Genomic DNA, 13,802 nt, shown 5'->3' with positions numbered 1-13,802 from the left:
AAATATGCTACGTACATATATTTATAATTTTGTAATGTATTAATAATGCATTTTATTGTTCTTTACTAGGTACTTATATTTATTATTCTCTGAAGATGATATTCTTCCATTTGAACATTGGGTCTTTAACACGGAGGCACATCCTTTCCCAATTATTAAAAGAGGAAAAGAGGAAAAAGACAGCAAATAAAGCTGTTTTGAATTTTATTTGGGCATATTATATGGTTGTTAATGTTCTAGCTGGCATTTTCTAGTTTTAAACCAGGTTCTGTTTCATGTTTTGTTTCTTTCTTGTTTCGTTTCTTTGTTTGTTTTTGCAGTCTGCTATCAACCTGGCAATTTTTCTCAAGGAACCTAATATTATTAATTTTAATTATTAATATTTATGTTTTCCCAGAACGTGTCATCTCTAGTTTTTGTTGACCATCAGTATAATGAGTACTTGGTCAAACAGAATACAGAATTCATCATGTTACTTACTTTTTACTTTATGTTTAGACTGCAAAATTGTTTCCTCCTCTGTGAGGAGATGTCTGCTTTAAGCTGTAATACTTTGCTGTGTTGCAAAAAGCCATAAAGAATTAAGTACGAAGAGCTTTTTTCTTTTTAAATTTGCTCCAGTGGGATTTGTCTGATCAGTGGAGACAAATCTAACTGTGACAGCCTCTTCTTATGCGGGTCTATCATTAATTGGTAATCAGAATACTTAGAAAGATGTACTATTCATATTAACCAGATATAGTTTTATCTTATCTGTATATACAATTACATTGAACTGTGGCTTGTCTTAGAAGCCTGGATTATGAAATCTTTTTCACATATTTACATATCAAGCCTAACCACAGATAACTTTGGTACCCATCTATTTCTTTATCTCTGAATTTGTTTCATAAACAACTGTGAAATTGGGTTGACATTTGGACATGGCTTCACAGATACCCTTTGAGACTGCACAGTTCTCAAAGCCTGTCTTGGTGAAAATAGAAGTTCAGCAGTATTTTCACTGAAAGGAAAAATCTGTTTCCTGTAAAACTTTAGTAGTTATGCAAAATGAACTAATCTAATGTGCGATATCCTTTTTGTGCTTTGAAATTTATCCTATTTAGAGATTGGTTAGTCCAATTCTATAAGTCTCTAGTTATTATTTCCAACATTCCATTAGCTTTTTCTTCCACTTGACAGATATTGGGCACAATAATGTGGAAAGGGGGGGGGGGATAATATACCTCAGAGGTACCATGTTTTAGAAGTTCACACTGTAGTTCTAATTCTCTTTTGAAAGAATTGACCACAGTACTTTAATGCTTTACTGCAGGGGGGAGGGGAACCTAAACTGTTCCCTACTTTATCAAATGTTGACTGACTTTTTTTTTTAGTTTTGTTACGGAATGGTTCTTTTTCCTGTTTACATTTGGGATGCTTCTGTAAATATTATAGTTTTAATAAGCAACATTAAACAATGCGAGTAGGGATGGATTTTATATGATACGTCATGTTTTCATGTAACAAAGCAAATTTTTGTTGGAAAAAAACCTGGGGATTGATGTACAAGAGAAGGGAACCTGTTGTGGTAGCCTTCATTCATTATGTAGCTTTTAAAACTGAATTTTGGCTATCCTCTAGTCCTAAAAGTTTCACTGCAGTCCCAATATTGTATTTACTATGCAGTGATACATCCCCCTACCTGGACACTCAAATCAGTTTACACTGTTACTGCAAGTACATTTATGCTATCAAATTTAGCTATCTACGTTTTGAGCCAAAGTAAGAGGACTAATTATAAAAATTGCATAAACTTACTCCCTGATCAGCAGACAACCTGATGATACATAATGTTGTGAGTATCTGCACTGATGTGAGGCTTTTCAAAACTTGCTACACCTCAATGCAATTAGTTTCCTCTGCACCCTGGCTTAGTCATGCTACAGTGCTGTTGCAACATCACAACTCTATTTGTGAACCCTATGGATGATCATATTGTGCTGGGTTTGGGGTTTTAGGTTTTAGGTTTGGCCATAATGATGATCTGGTAGTCTGACTAGGGAGAACCACAAGCAATAATTCCCTTTCATGCCCCTACCCTCCCAATTTTACCTGAATCTTTTTCTCTGACTCTCTCTGCCAGTTTGCATATTAAGTTTCACACACCCTCCAAGACTTAAAAACTATTCTGAAAATTAAACATGGCAACTGAAAAATCAGCAAGTAAAATTATTGGAGGAACAAGGACGTTCATGTATATTTGGGAACAGGACTGTTGCAGCTAGCAATTTATTATATTAAGACATTTTTGTACAAATGATATCATTTCTTGATTACATAGAAGACTAACATGCATATAACTTTGAGTATCAAACTGAAAAAAATGCTTCTCATTTGTTGGGCTCATGTATTTTCTGTTTGGTTCTTTGCATCCTGAAGTACCTTCACATTAAGTTTTTCAAATTCTGATTTACAGAAAAGCAAATACAATTTCTATCATGGAACATTGAGGGAAATTAATTTCTACTTTATTTCCATATTTAATGCCAATAGGTGTGACTTGGGAAAAAAAACATTAAAAATTATATCACAGCCCAATTTTACATAGGGACAGTTGATTTTCTTGCCATAATAATGGAATAAGTAGTAAAGTTTCTTTTCAGTTGCAGTATTATAATGCAGATATAACATAAAATTAATTACCAAATAACATTAACCTCTTTAATCAGCAAAGAAAGATAGCTTCTGTAGCTGCTCAGCATGTTAACTAGTAACACATATATGCGGTATATAATTACATAGTGTGAGAATCAAACTATATACTGCTGTACAGGATTTATTATTAATATTATTCATCCTGTTACAAATCTACTGGTATTGATTGACCAAAATACTTTTAAAGTCAATGCACTTTCTGAAAGTAAGTGTAATAGGGCAGCAATCATTTGTCTGGATAATAATGTGCAATATTATCGGTTCAAAGCCATCACATTATTTTTTTAAAAAAATATGTAGCAGTTTTAATGTAAAAACGTACAGTTGATTTCCACTTCTTAAGCTTTATTGTTCCAACTAAAGTGCCATTTTTACTTTTTTGGGGAGCCACCATTGATGGTAAAAGTCTGTAATGTCATCTAACCCTGAAATCCTTTCCCAAAACACACTGTAAGTTATTATTCCTCTTTATGACGCTGTGCACTGCCATGACTTGCCTTGCATCATCCAACAGATGATAGTTAAATTCTTAGCCCTGTTCAAGACCTTTTGAAGAGTGCATTTTGTGAAACTTTTTAATTTCCTAAGAGTAAACTCATCAAACTAAAAGTGGTTACCTGGTATGACTATCTCTAATGCAGTACTTCATATTTGTTTGTTTTGCAGTTGTTTGGTAGGACTATCAGTCCTTTATTGTCCCAGCCCACCTTATATCTTCCACATACAGTATATCATGAACATACCATGAATCATTTTCTCACTATTATGTTTACATGAAGATATTTGGAATAGCAAATAATTTGTTTGTTTTAAAAGGGTGTGCTTTTTTTGTTGTTGTTCTTTTGTTTTGTGTTTGGGGTTTTTTGTGGGTTTTTTTGGTTAATATAACAAGTATTCCAAGACTGTATGTCATTGGGCTCAAATATCCTTTCCAGAAATGCTGTGTTGGGCATTCAGCAATCCAGTTTCAATAATATACCAGCTTGTTCCCAAAAATGTGCCAATCTTTAAAAAAAATACAAGGGAATTATTTCACTTATTCTTTCTAATCATTATATTTAGTTTGTGAAGCTTATTATGGGCTCATATGTGGCATTTCCCCTCCTCTTTTCACTGCCAGCCCTCCAGTGTATACTGCATCAAGGTGCCATTTGGGGTAAATTGGACTCTGACCTGCTCACATGTAACCTTAAGCTATAATGGTCTAATTTTGAGTTCCCATATTGTGTGTACTTAACCATTGTGATTTATTTAATAAATCATAGGCCAGTGATCCATGGCTTAATTTAATGTCTGTGAAGTTAATATTTTCCTATAGTCATCTTTGTCTGCTTCTATAAATTGAATGAAAAATGAACATTTAAAAAATTATGCCCACCCCTTTCCATCCTTTAGAGGCAATTAATTGTGCATAATCTTCTCAAACGCAGTGACTCATTTTTATCAATTTCATTTTTTTTAAAGAGAGTTGTAATTTTCTCATGGGGGTTATTATTTAAAAGAGCACAACGTTTTTATAGTTCTATAACTTAGAGGTAATCAGGTTGTATGTACAAGCTGCACTAATGTATCTTTTTTGTAAAGTGATGTAAGTAGACAAGAAGATTGTATATCCCTTAGAATTGCTAAGTATAAAAGAAACATTGTTTTATATCTTTAAAGCGGCAAAGTCGAGTTTTACAGAAAACTGCCAAAGTATAAAGTTTCAGATTGATTGCCATTTTAAAAATTATTGCTAAAACCCTGAAATTATTTACAATGGTGTGAATACCTTCAGATTATCTTTTTTAGAATTTACTAGCAACGTCACACAAGCAACTTTGGGATTCCCTTTTATCCTTCCAGAAATGACTGAATTAATGCTGATCACTGTGTATATAGTTTAACAATAAAGTAACTCTATTTTTTTTAAGTGTCTTTTCCAAAGTAGACAGCATTTAAATTTCCATTGCTTTTTAGCAAAAAAGCTAAATCAACCACATTGATATGCACAATGTGGCTATTCAAATACTTAATTTACAAAACCCTGGAAATTCTTAATTTAAGTGCCATGTGTGTTGTATGACAGCTTTATAATCCCAAATGACACTGTTGGTAAAGTGAACTGATCATGCAGTCATTTTGTTATAATGTTTTTGTTTGTGCATATTCCACTTAGTCTTTTTCCACCTTTATAGAAATATCTGGTTACAAGAGATCAAAATGCTTAATTTTTAAGAACTATATTTGTAAAAAAAATCAATTGTGAATAAAGTCTTTTAGTAAATGCTTTTGTTTGGCAAAGTGTGTTCATGTATGTATGGTTATTGAAGAGGCACAAATAACAAATCTGCAATAAATGGAGGAAGATTTGAGCTGATTACATGGAAGATAATATGCCTGGTATGAAAGATCTATTTTGGCACTAGATAAGGATCTAGTGAATTCAAGAGACGTTGGACTTAGTTTTGTGGTTACATAGAAAGGCTAGGCTGATTCCTCGTTTGACTCCACCCCACTGCTCCTACCCAAAACTAGGTTTGCTGGTTGATTGTTTTACTAGAACACATAAAAATGAACATATAAACTTCCTAATCCATGTCAGGCAGTCCACAATGTACAATAAATAATGTAAATAAATATATTTCACTGCATTCGTCCAGAATCTAAGAATAGGTTTTCTCAAGTATACTACCTGAAAAATTTCATTTCACAATTTACATCCAGAATATATATTGTATTGTTGAACTATTTAATCGCTCTGGGATTAAATTGCCTTATATTGCTTATGATGGATGACTTGGTTCAGTGACATTTAAAATTTTGTGAACAAGCTATGGATGCGTTCACAAAATGGAATGGAAATTATGATTATTATAATGAAAACTACCAGAAGGTAAATTCATGACATTCACATCTAGCTATCCAAGCATCTCAATTTTCTTTTTCTTCTCCACCTCCTTTTTTTGGGGCATTGTTTCTAAACAAAACAATGGTGGAGCCATTTGCTTTTTAATTTTTCTAATAACCCCGCTAGACAACAGAATCCACAACACAGCTCAATGACTCCAAAATATCTGCACACAAACTATATATTTGTGTGGTTCAACTACGTAAATCATAGAATTAGCACAATAAATATTGGTGCGTAGGTATTATCCTTCTACCCCAATGGATGTTTTTTGCTCTGGCTCAAAGATGCTAATCTAATATGGTGCTTGGCAAAGCTGCTTTGATTTTCAGCCTACTAGCTTGGGTGTGTGTGGTTTTTTTTAACTTGAAATATTTAAAGTAAATATATAATTAAAAGAGCCAAAAGATGGAGGCCTCCTGAAGATGCTCCATGCAACAAGTCCATTGGGTTGTTCAGTATAGAGTGACAATCCAGCATTCTGTTTCCAACAATTGTACATTTATTAGCTGATGCTTTGTTTGTTGTTTAAATATTTGTGATGGTTCTGTGGAATTAACCATGGAAATGAAAGGGTATTTGAAAAATGTTGCAGACAGGAATCAGATTTATTTTCTCAAAAATTCTGAAGCTATGGGAAATAAATACCAACATAATATATACCAATTTTATAAAGTGTTCCTACATTAATTTTTCCTCCCATCAAATCAAGTACTTGCAAGTAGTTATTTGCTTATCTCAGACCCAGAATCAGTTCTACCATTAAATATGGTAAAGTAGTGGAAGAGTGAGCTGTGCCAAACATAACTTACCTTCTCTCCTCACCACATTAGGCCTCTGTTCCAAAAGTAGAAAAATTTGTTCCTTCATCAGTACACAAACAAAATTAACAGTCACTCTTGTTGGTTTTTGTAGGAGACAGAAAGCTATCTTCATTACCTCTAGTAGGGAAGAAAGTGAGCTGCTGAAGCAAAGTATTTGCAACTTAGAAATTCACTTAATACTGACATTCTTGAAGTTCAGAAAGGTTCTTCAATATATTTATTTCCAATAATCAGATTGTAGAAACACAAATTAAGTTTTAATTAACTTTTTATGTTTTACCTGAACATGTAAACTATAAGCCACCCAGAGTTACCATATGGTAAGATGGGTGACCAATACATTTTTACCTAAAATATGTAAGAGGGGTTAGAGTTAATCCTATTGTGTAGAATGCAGACTACTGAGCAGTACTACAGAAAGATGGAGTTAGATTGATCAGATAATAGCATTTTAAGATAAAACAAACTGGAAAGACCATGATATTTAATAAAAAGTAGAAATAATAGCTCTTGGTGTGCTCCTGTGTAGAAGGGACAATAGAACATAACATGTTCCATTGGTTCAATAATTTTCCCATCGCACGGGCATAGCCTTTTTTGGAGGGGATTTTTTTTTGTATCTTCCTTTGGTAATAGCTGTTGGAAAGCATCGAATCTGACTAAAGAAAGGGCATTTCTGAATTTTGGAATCATTATGCAACTGAAATATCTGGCTGGTTGGAGAGAATGTGCAGAGTGGCTTAAGAAGGTATTTCTGGGAAGACTAAGAAGTCAACTTGCAGCTCTAAATCAGTGGCCCCACTGTCTGAAATTAGTTAGAGCATGTTCATAGATCATCAAGGTGATTGTTGGCTATGAATAGCCATAAAGTTGCAGTTTAAATTATATTGCCTGGCTCCAGGAGCACAGGAAGCTGTCAGTCATCATTAGAAAGGTCAGATTAACTGGAAAGAAACGGATGTTAAGCCAATGGGAGAAGATGTGAATCCAGGCAGACATTTCAATTTTAAGAAGGCCAACTTCACAGCAAAGGTCTGTGCTCAAACACAGGGATGTAGTTGAAAGCTAGTTCTCAGAAATTTGGACTGAAGTCTTTCCAAGAGAAGAAATGACTTGAAGGGGCCCAACTGAGCTTCAAAAAGGAGCTGGACTCGAGTCTTAGTTGAGAAGACTTTAATTGCTGCAGGTATATGCTGAACACCCATTGGAGAAGTAAAAGGATTGTAAGGATACATTGCATATAGAGTGAGGTAGTCAACATATTTGCATTTACCTGTAGCTTGGAAGACAATCCTCAGATATTTGAAGGTCTTGACTTATCAGGAAGTCCTATACTGAAAAGTGTTTTGCCTAAAATCTTAAGCAGAGATTACAGAAGGATTTTTTAGTAAAGAAGGGACAATGTCATACTATCTTTACAGGTCATATACTAATGGATGGAGCTGAGTAGTAGCCAATCTAATTAGCTAAAAATCAATCACTGAAAGTTAATGTGAATATTGTATTGTATTCATAAATGATGAATACAATACTATAATATTAAAATCCTTGGGAAAAGTAAAGTTTTGTTTCTAGCATGTAGTGGCCTTCAACATAGTGATTAGTGGAACTTAAGATAAGAAAGATTGTGAACCTCCAACATATAACAAAATTCACAACTTTCCTCCACCTCTTGCAGATGCATTAATAGAAGTCAGAAATGTGCAATTTCTCCCTCGTTAATGGTGAAGCTTGGCCTGTGGCATACAGGGAAGCTGTAAATAAAGCCAGGGAAGGGGGGGGGGTGGAATCAAAATTCAGTTTTGTCTCATTTCATTTAAATGAAATGTAACTGCAATTAAACACAGTTAATATGACTAGTTATGCATGTTTAATCATTGTCCCCTGCTATTCAATTAAAAAAATTGTAATGTGAGGGTGGGGGCCGTATGTGGCCTTGCAGCCTTACATTTTGCATTTCTGTGTTAAATAATATCAGCCAATAGATTTACCTTCCAAAAAAGCTGAAAAAAGAATGATCATTATCATAATTAGTAATAAAATGAAACAATTAAAATCTGCCTGTTTGATAAATGCAGCACTCAAATATTCTAGCCAAGACAACTGCTCTCCCAAATCACCGAGTAAAGTCATAAGCTAGGTTACTAATTAACATAAATCAGTCAACATTTTCTCTGACCCATAAAATCATTACAAATATGAGAGTGCTATTTACAAGCCTGCCAGCTATTTCAACAGGCTTGCTTCAGTAGAGAACTGCTTATTAAATTCAAAAGCAATAAGATTAACTTCAAATAAAAAGAGCCCATTACAAACTGTGATGCAGATCTAAATGTTCAAGACTTGTTCATGACCCATGGAATTGGTTGGATGTAGGGGACGCAGTGGCCTAGCAGTTAAGACACTGGGATTGTCTAGCAGAAGGTAGGCAGTTTGAGACCCAGGTCCCATATGATGTGGTGAGTTTCCATTAATGCCCAACTCCTGCTAATCTAGCAGTCTGAAAGCATTCAAATTACAAGTAGATAATTCCAGGGGTGCAATCTACTTACCTTCACTACTGGTTCACTAATGTGAGTGTACCCCCTCTGTGCATGCTCAAGACCTGCCGCGCATGCACGGAGCATAAAAAACGGACATGGTGATGTCCAGGTGGGAGGGTGGAGCCTGCTAATGAGTGCGCCTGCAAAGGTAAGTAGAAGAGCAAGGGGAACGAATCTGCTGTGCCACACGATTTATCATGCTTTGTAGCTAATATAAATCACACGTCACAGTTGTTCATCGGAAATACAGGTTAAAAAATAGCATTTTTTTTACTACTGGTTCGAGCAAACTGGTAGCTTTTTTTTACTACTGGTTCAGGTGAACCTGTCCGAATCAGTGGCATTTCACCCCTGGATAATTCCCACTTCAGTGGGAAGATAACAGTATTCTGTGGATCTCAATGTATAGTCATGCCAGCCACATGACTACAGAAGCATCTTCAGACAATGCTGGTTCCCTTGGCTAGGGAATGGAGATGAGCACCATCCCCCAGAGACAGACATGACTGGATAGGGGAAACTTTCATCTTTTTTTTATATGGATGGAAATGGATCTCCACATAAAGCATGAATAAATAATAAGAGGTCTGTACATGTGAATGCTATCATAAAACTCCTTTCCAAATCTTTTTCAAAATATAGATACATTATATGCAATATTTTGAAAGCTATAGCCACAGACACACATAGTAAACTCCCTAGCAAGGCATGGTTCCCATATCCCTTTTTCCTTTTTTTGTGAAAGGGGACTCCTGGTTTCTAGGATTTGTATTATAGCAATAGCAATAGCATATAATGCTCCATAGTGCATTAGCCTGCAATACTGCATTCTAACCACTCCATCACCATAGCTCCTATTTGCTCCTATGCTATATGAATGTGTGGTTATGGCTGGGATGAAATCCTCACCCATGAAACTCTGCAGATGAATTTGGGCCAGTCACCATTTTTCATTTTATTCCATTTTACACAGATGTTAAAGAGACAAAAGAACTGCTTTGAAAAAAAATGCACTAAAGATAGGAATTTTTTTTAAAAAATGCGGAAATAACAGCAGCTCGGACGACTGCATCAATCCCACTTTCATCAGTCATTTTGGATATTGATATCCTTTTACTTGTCATTTCCCTATATTAAATCCCACTCTTTGAAAGTCTTAACCTTTAGACAACTGTTACTGATTTCTAAAAACAACTACAATCCCATCATTGCTTTCACATCACTGAGCACTCAAAAGCTTAAGTTCTCCCAAGGGGATGTCGACTTGGCAAACTTTGATTTTACATTTCCTGGCCTAGAATGAATTAAAGAAAATATAAAGGATGAGGTCCCTTTCAGCTATTGCCCAAAAAGGCTGAACTTAATCAAGAATTTGGAACAAATTGCAGGATAGACTCAACATTTCAAAATCACATTGCTCAGGGGGGCTGTCAGGAAAAAGAACAAAGCTCTTTTTGGTATTCTCTAAATTCTCTCCCACCAGCCGGTCCTCAAGGTTGCTTTTATATTTCTGTACATGGAATCAACAAAGGTGTCAGGAGGACAGATGCTGGCAGGACAGAAGGGAAGAATGGGGCTTTACAAGAATAAGGAATTAATTGGAAAATGTAAATGGAGCAAATAGAGGAGCAGATGGGACGGGAGTTAGAGCTCCATTTTAGGTTATATCTCCAAACATTTAGTTTCAAAGGCAATTTTGTTTATATAACACAAAATTTATGTACTGAGCAATGCTGCGGTTAGAGACGATACATGGATAATGCACAATGAGAAGACTTACATTTTTAATATAGCCCTTCCTCTTTTTTGGTGGAAATTCAGTTTAATCTTAAGAAACAGTGCTTTCTAGTTCAAAGAAGCTAAACTAGAAAGAAAGAGAGTTTTCAGAACACAATAAACTAGGTCAATCGGGGAGGAAATGAGACCACAAAAAGGTCAATTAATTCAATCATTGTACCCTCAGGAGGTTAGATAAACAGACCAAAGCATGCATAGGGTTAAACTACTACACATCAGCCATGAGGGTTTACTAGTTTCCATCTGTCCTGTGATCATGCAAACTGTGTGCGAGAAGAAAAACACTGGGAATTAAGATATGAGTAACTCAGTGGCTAAGACGCTGAGTCTGTCGATCAGGTTTGGCAGTTCAGTAATTCAAATCCCTAGCATCATGTAACGGGGTGAGCTCCTGTTACTACCATTTAAAGTGATATATTTATCTTATCAAGGAACCAGATGTGAAGGAAGATAGTTGGCCAATTCAAGTATTTGTCCAGATTTACTAGGGTGACTCACTTCATGCATCATCAATATTCCAAATGTAAGACACAATAGGCAGGGGCATCAAACTCAATTTCACTGAGGGCTGTATCAGGGCTGTGGTTGATCTCGGGGGGAGGGCTGGGGGGCATGGCTGACTGGGTGGGTGTGGCTAGCTTGACGCCACTCCCCAAACTGCTGGCATGTTTCCTCTTTGCACTGTCACCCAAGGCACCAGCCAGGATCATGTCATTCTTGGCTTCTGTCATCTTTCTCCCTCTTTCAAGAATAACTCTTCATCTAATTTCATCATCCACAACTCTAATATCCACAGCTCTAATAGCAGTCTATATTCCCAATTATCATCAGACAATAGGCTTGACTTCTCTCTCTCTTACTAAAACTGCTTTTCTTGTTCTAAACCATACCCATAAAAATTTAAAAACAAATTTTTCAGTGAGGCTTTTTCCTTGAAAGTCACCATGGCAGATCCTGATGCTGAGCATGGCTACCAATTCTAGACAGCTTGAGCATATTTGATATGCTCATGAGGCATTATTTTCCTCAAGAAACAGAAGACTATGTCATGGCACCATAGAGTTGGAAAACCTCTGCTTTTCATTATAGTTGGTAGTGATGTGATCATCAAAATTAAATCAGAAAACTGGGATTTCTTTTGTTGAGAAATAAAAATAAATGGACATTGATGAGAATAAGGGGCATTTTTTATTCAGTTTGCATTTTTTACTGCAACCTACCCAATTGTACAGTTTTAAACCAAGCAAAACTGAAACAATACAGTTATCTTTTAAATGCGCCCTTCTCCAAATATAATTATGCTGTTTTCCCCCAAAAATTGCTCACAATACTGCATATATATTGGTGAAAGTAGCATACTGGGCAAAGTTGCTGGCAGTTTGGGAAATGTATGTACTAAAAGATGAACATGTATACCGTGTTCCCCAGAAAATAAGACAGGGTCTTATTTTCTTTTGCCTCCCAAAATAATCATTTGGCCTTATTTTCAGGGAGGTCTTATTATTTTTGAGGTGCAGGAGGTAGCAAGCGTAGTCACCTCATGGCTGCTGCTGTGTTGCAATTTTTTTGGGGGGAGGGCTTATTTTCGGGAAAACAGGGTACATATTTTCACATAGACTTACCTTCACACACTCTCACAAACTGCTCATTAATGTGGAAACTGAAACCGTCAAACTGAAGGTAAGAAAAATGAAAAACTGAAATGGATACATTTCCCTTTTGAGTCATGCCTACATCACTAGAAAAGGGGGGGGGGAATGAATAACCACACATATTTTCATGTAGTTTAGAATTCACTAAATTATTGAAATGGGTAGCACTTTGCTGCCATCATCTGACTTTGTGAAGTTATTCAAGGCTTTTATTCTATAAAATACTGTAAAATACTTTCAGTATCCATGTTAGAACATCTTGATGAAGCCTCTGCAGAGATCATCAAAAGTGTAAGATTTTAAGATGTCTCAGCAAACCAGATGATTCAAAAGGCAGATGAGGGGGAAGGACTATAATATTAGAGTCATGAGGTCTATGTGATTTTAATTCTTGTAGCCTACAAAACTATCTTCTTTTGGAGGTTTCCTTCTTCGTTTGAGTGATGAATTAGCTCATGCCAACATACCTCCTTCTCAACAGCTGCTATTTTGGACCCATTGAATAGAAATTATTAATGATTTTCATACTTAGTTTTTATTTTCCTAATCATGTCATTTTATTCATCTGCGTAATCAATCTCTACTTACTCATTTCAATTTGGGAAAGTCCATTCTTATGAAATCAGTTGCTTGGGATTTCTCTGAAATAATGTGTTATGTTGGAATGAACATTAACATAGAGGTCTGACTGAAATTACAATTAATTCTTGATTGGGACTTTTTTAACAGATCATGATTCTCTTTTCTCTGTTGAGAGTGGAGCTGGCTTTAGGCTAAGGCTGAGTAGGCATTGGCCTAGGGTGCCAAAACCTATGGGGCACCAATGCTGCCCCTCTTTCCAAAACAAAGGCTATTTTATTAATGCAATCCAGTTAATGAAACTATGTGCCAGGCTGTTTAATACAGAGATCTAACCACATGTATTTAACTTTTGAGCTTTAGAAAACTGCAGTGACCTCCTTTGCCACGGAAGGCAGCAAAAGACTAATACAGGTAGTCCTCAACATACGACCACAACTGAGCCCAAAATTTATGTTCCACAGTGACACATTTGTTAAGTGAGTTTTGACTCACTTTATGACATTTCTTGCCACAGTTGTGAATCATTGCAGTTGTTAAGTTAGTAACATGGTTGTTAAGTGAATCTGGCTTCCCCATTCATTTTGCTTGTCAGAATGATGCAAAAAAGCAGGGGTGAAATGCTACCGGTGCGGACCAGTTCGCCCAAACCGGTAGTAAAATATGCTATTGGTTCACCCGAACCGGTAATAAAAAAAATGCTTCCGGTACACCCGAACTGGTATTTCTGATGATCAGCTGTGACACGTGATTTATATTAGCTAGAAAGCAGGATTTTCTGCTTTCTAGCTAATCTAAATCACCTGGCACAGCAGATTCC

General features: G+C 35.8%; 1 protein-coding gene across 4 annotated transcripts in view; it reads left to right on the top strand.

The window, feature by feature from the left end:
* Positions 1-4,966, top strand: part of MAN1A1 (mannosidase alpha class 1A member 1) — a 77,409-nt gene extending 72,443 nt beyond the window's left edge. For all 4 annotated transcript variants that reach the window (XM_032215725.1, XM_032215724.1, XM_032215723.1 and 1 more), the window contains one exon: positions 70-4,966. In XM_032215725.1, the coding sequence (XP_032071616.1) occupies positions 70-190 (121 nt within the window). In that variant the 3' untranslated portion in view covers positions 191-4,966. The remainder of the gene's footprint in view (positions 1-69) is intronic.
* Positions 4,967-13,802: the final 8,836 nt, after the last annotated feature.

This window comes from Thamnophis elegans, chromosome 4 (assembly GCF_009769535.1).
Source record: "Thamnophis elegans isolate rThaEle1 chromosome 4, rThaEle1.pri, whole genome shotgun sequence".
In the NCBI taxonomy this organism is placed as follows: domain Eukaryota; kingdom Metazoa; phylum Chordata; class Lepidosauria; order Squamata; family Colubridae; genus Thamnophis; species Thamnophis elegans.
The sequence above is the reverse complement of the archived record's forward strand: the minus strand, read 5'-3'. Positions and strand labels throughout refer to the sequence as shown.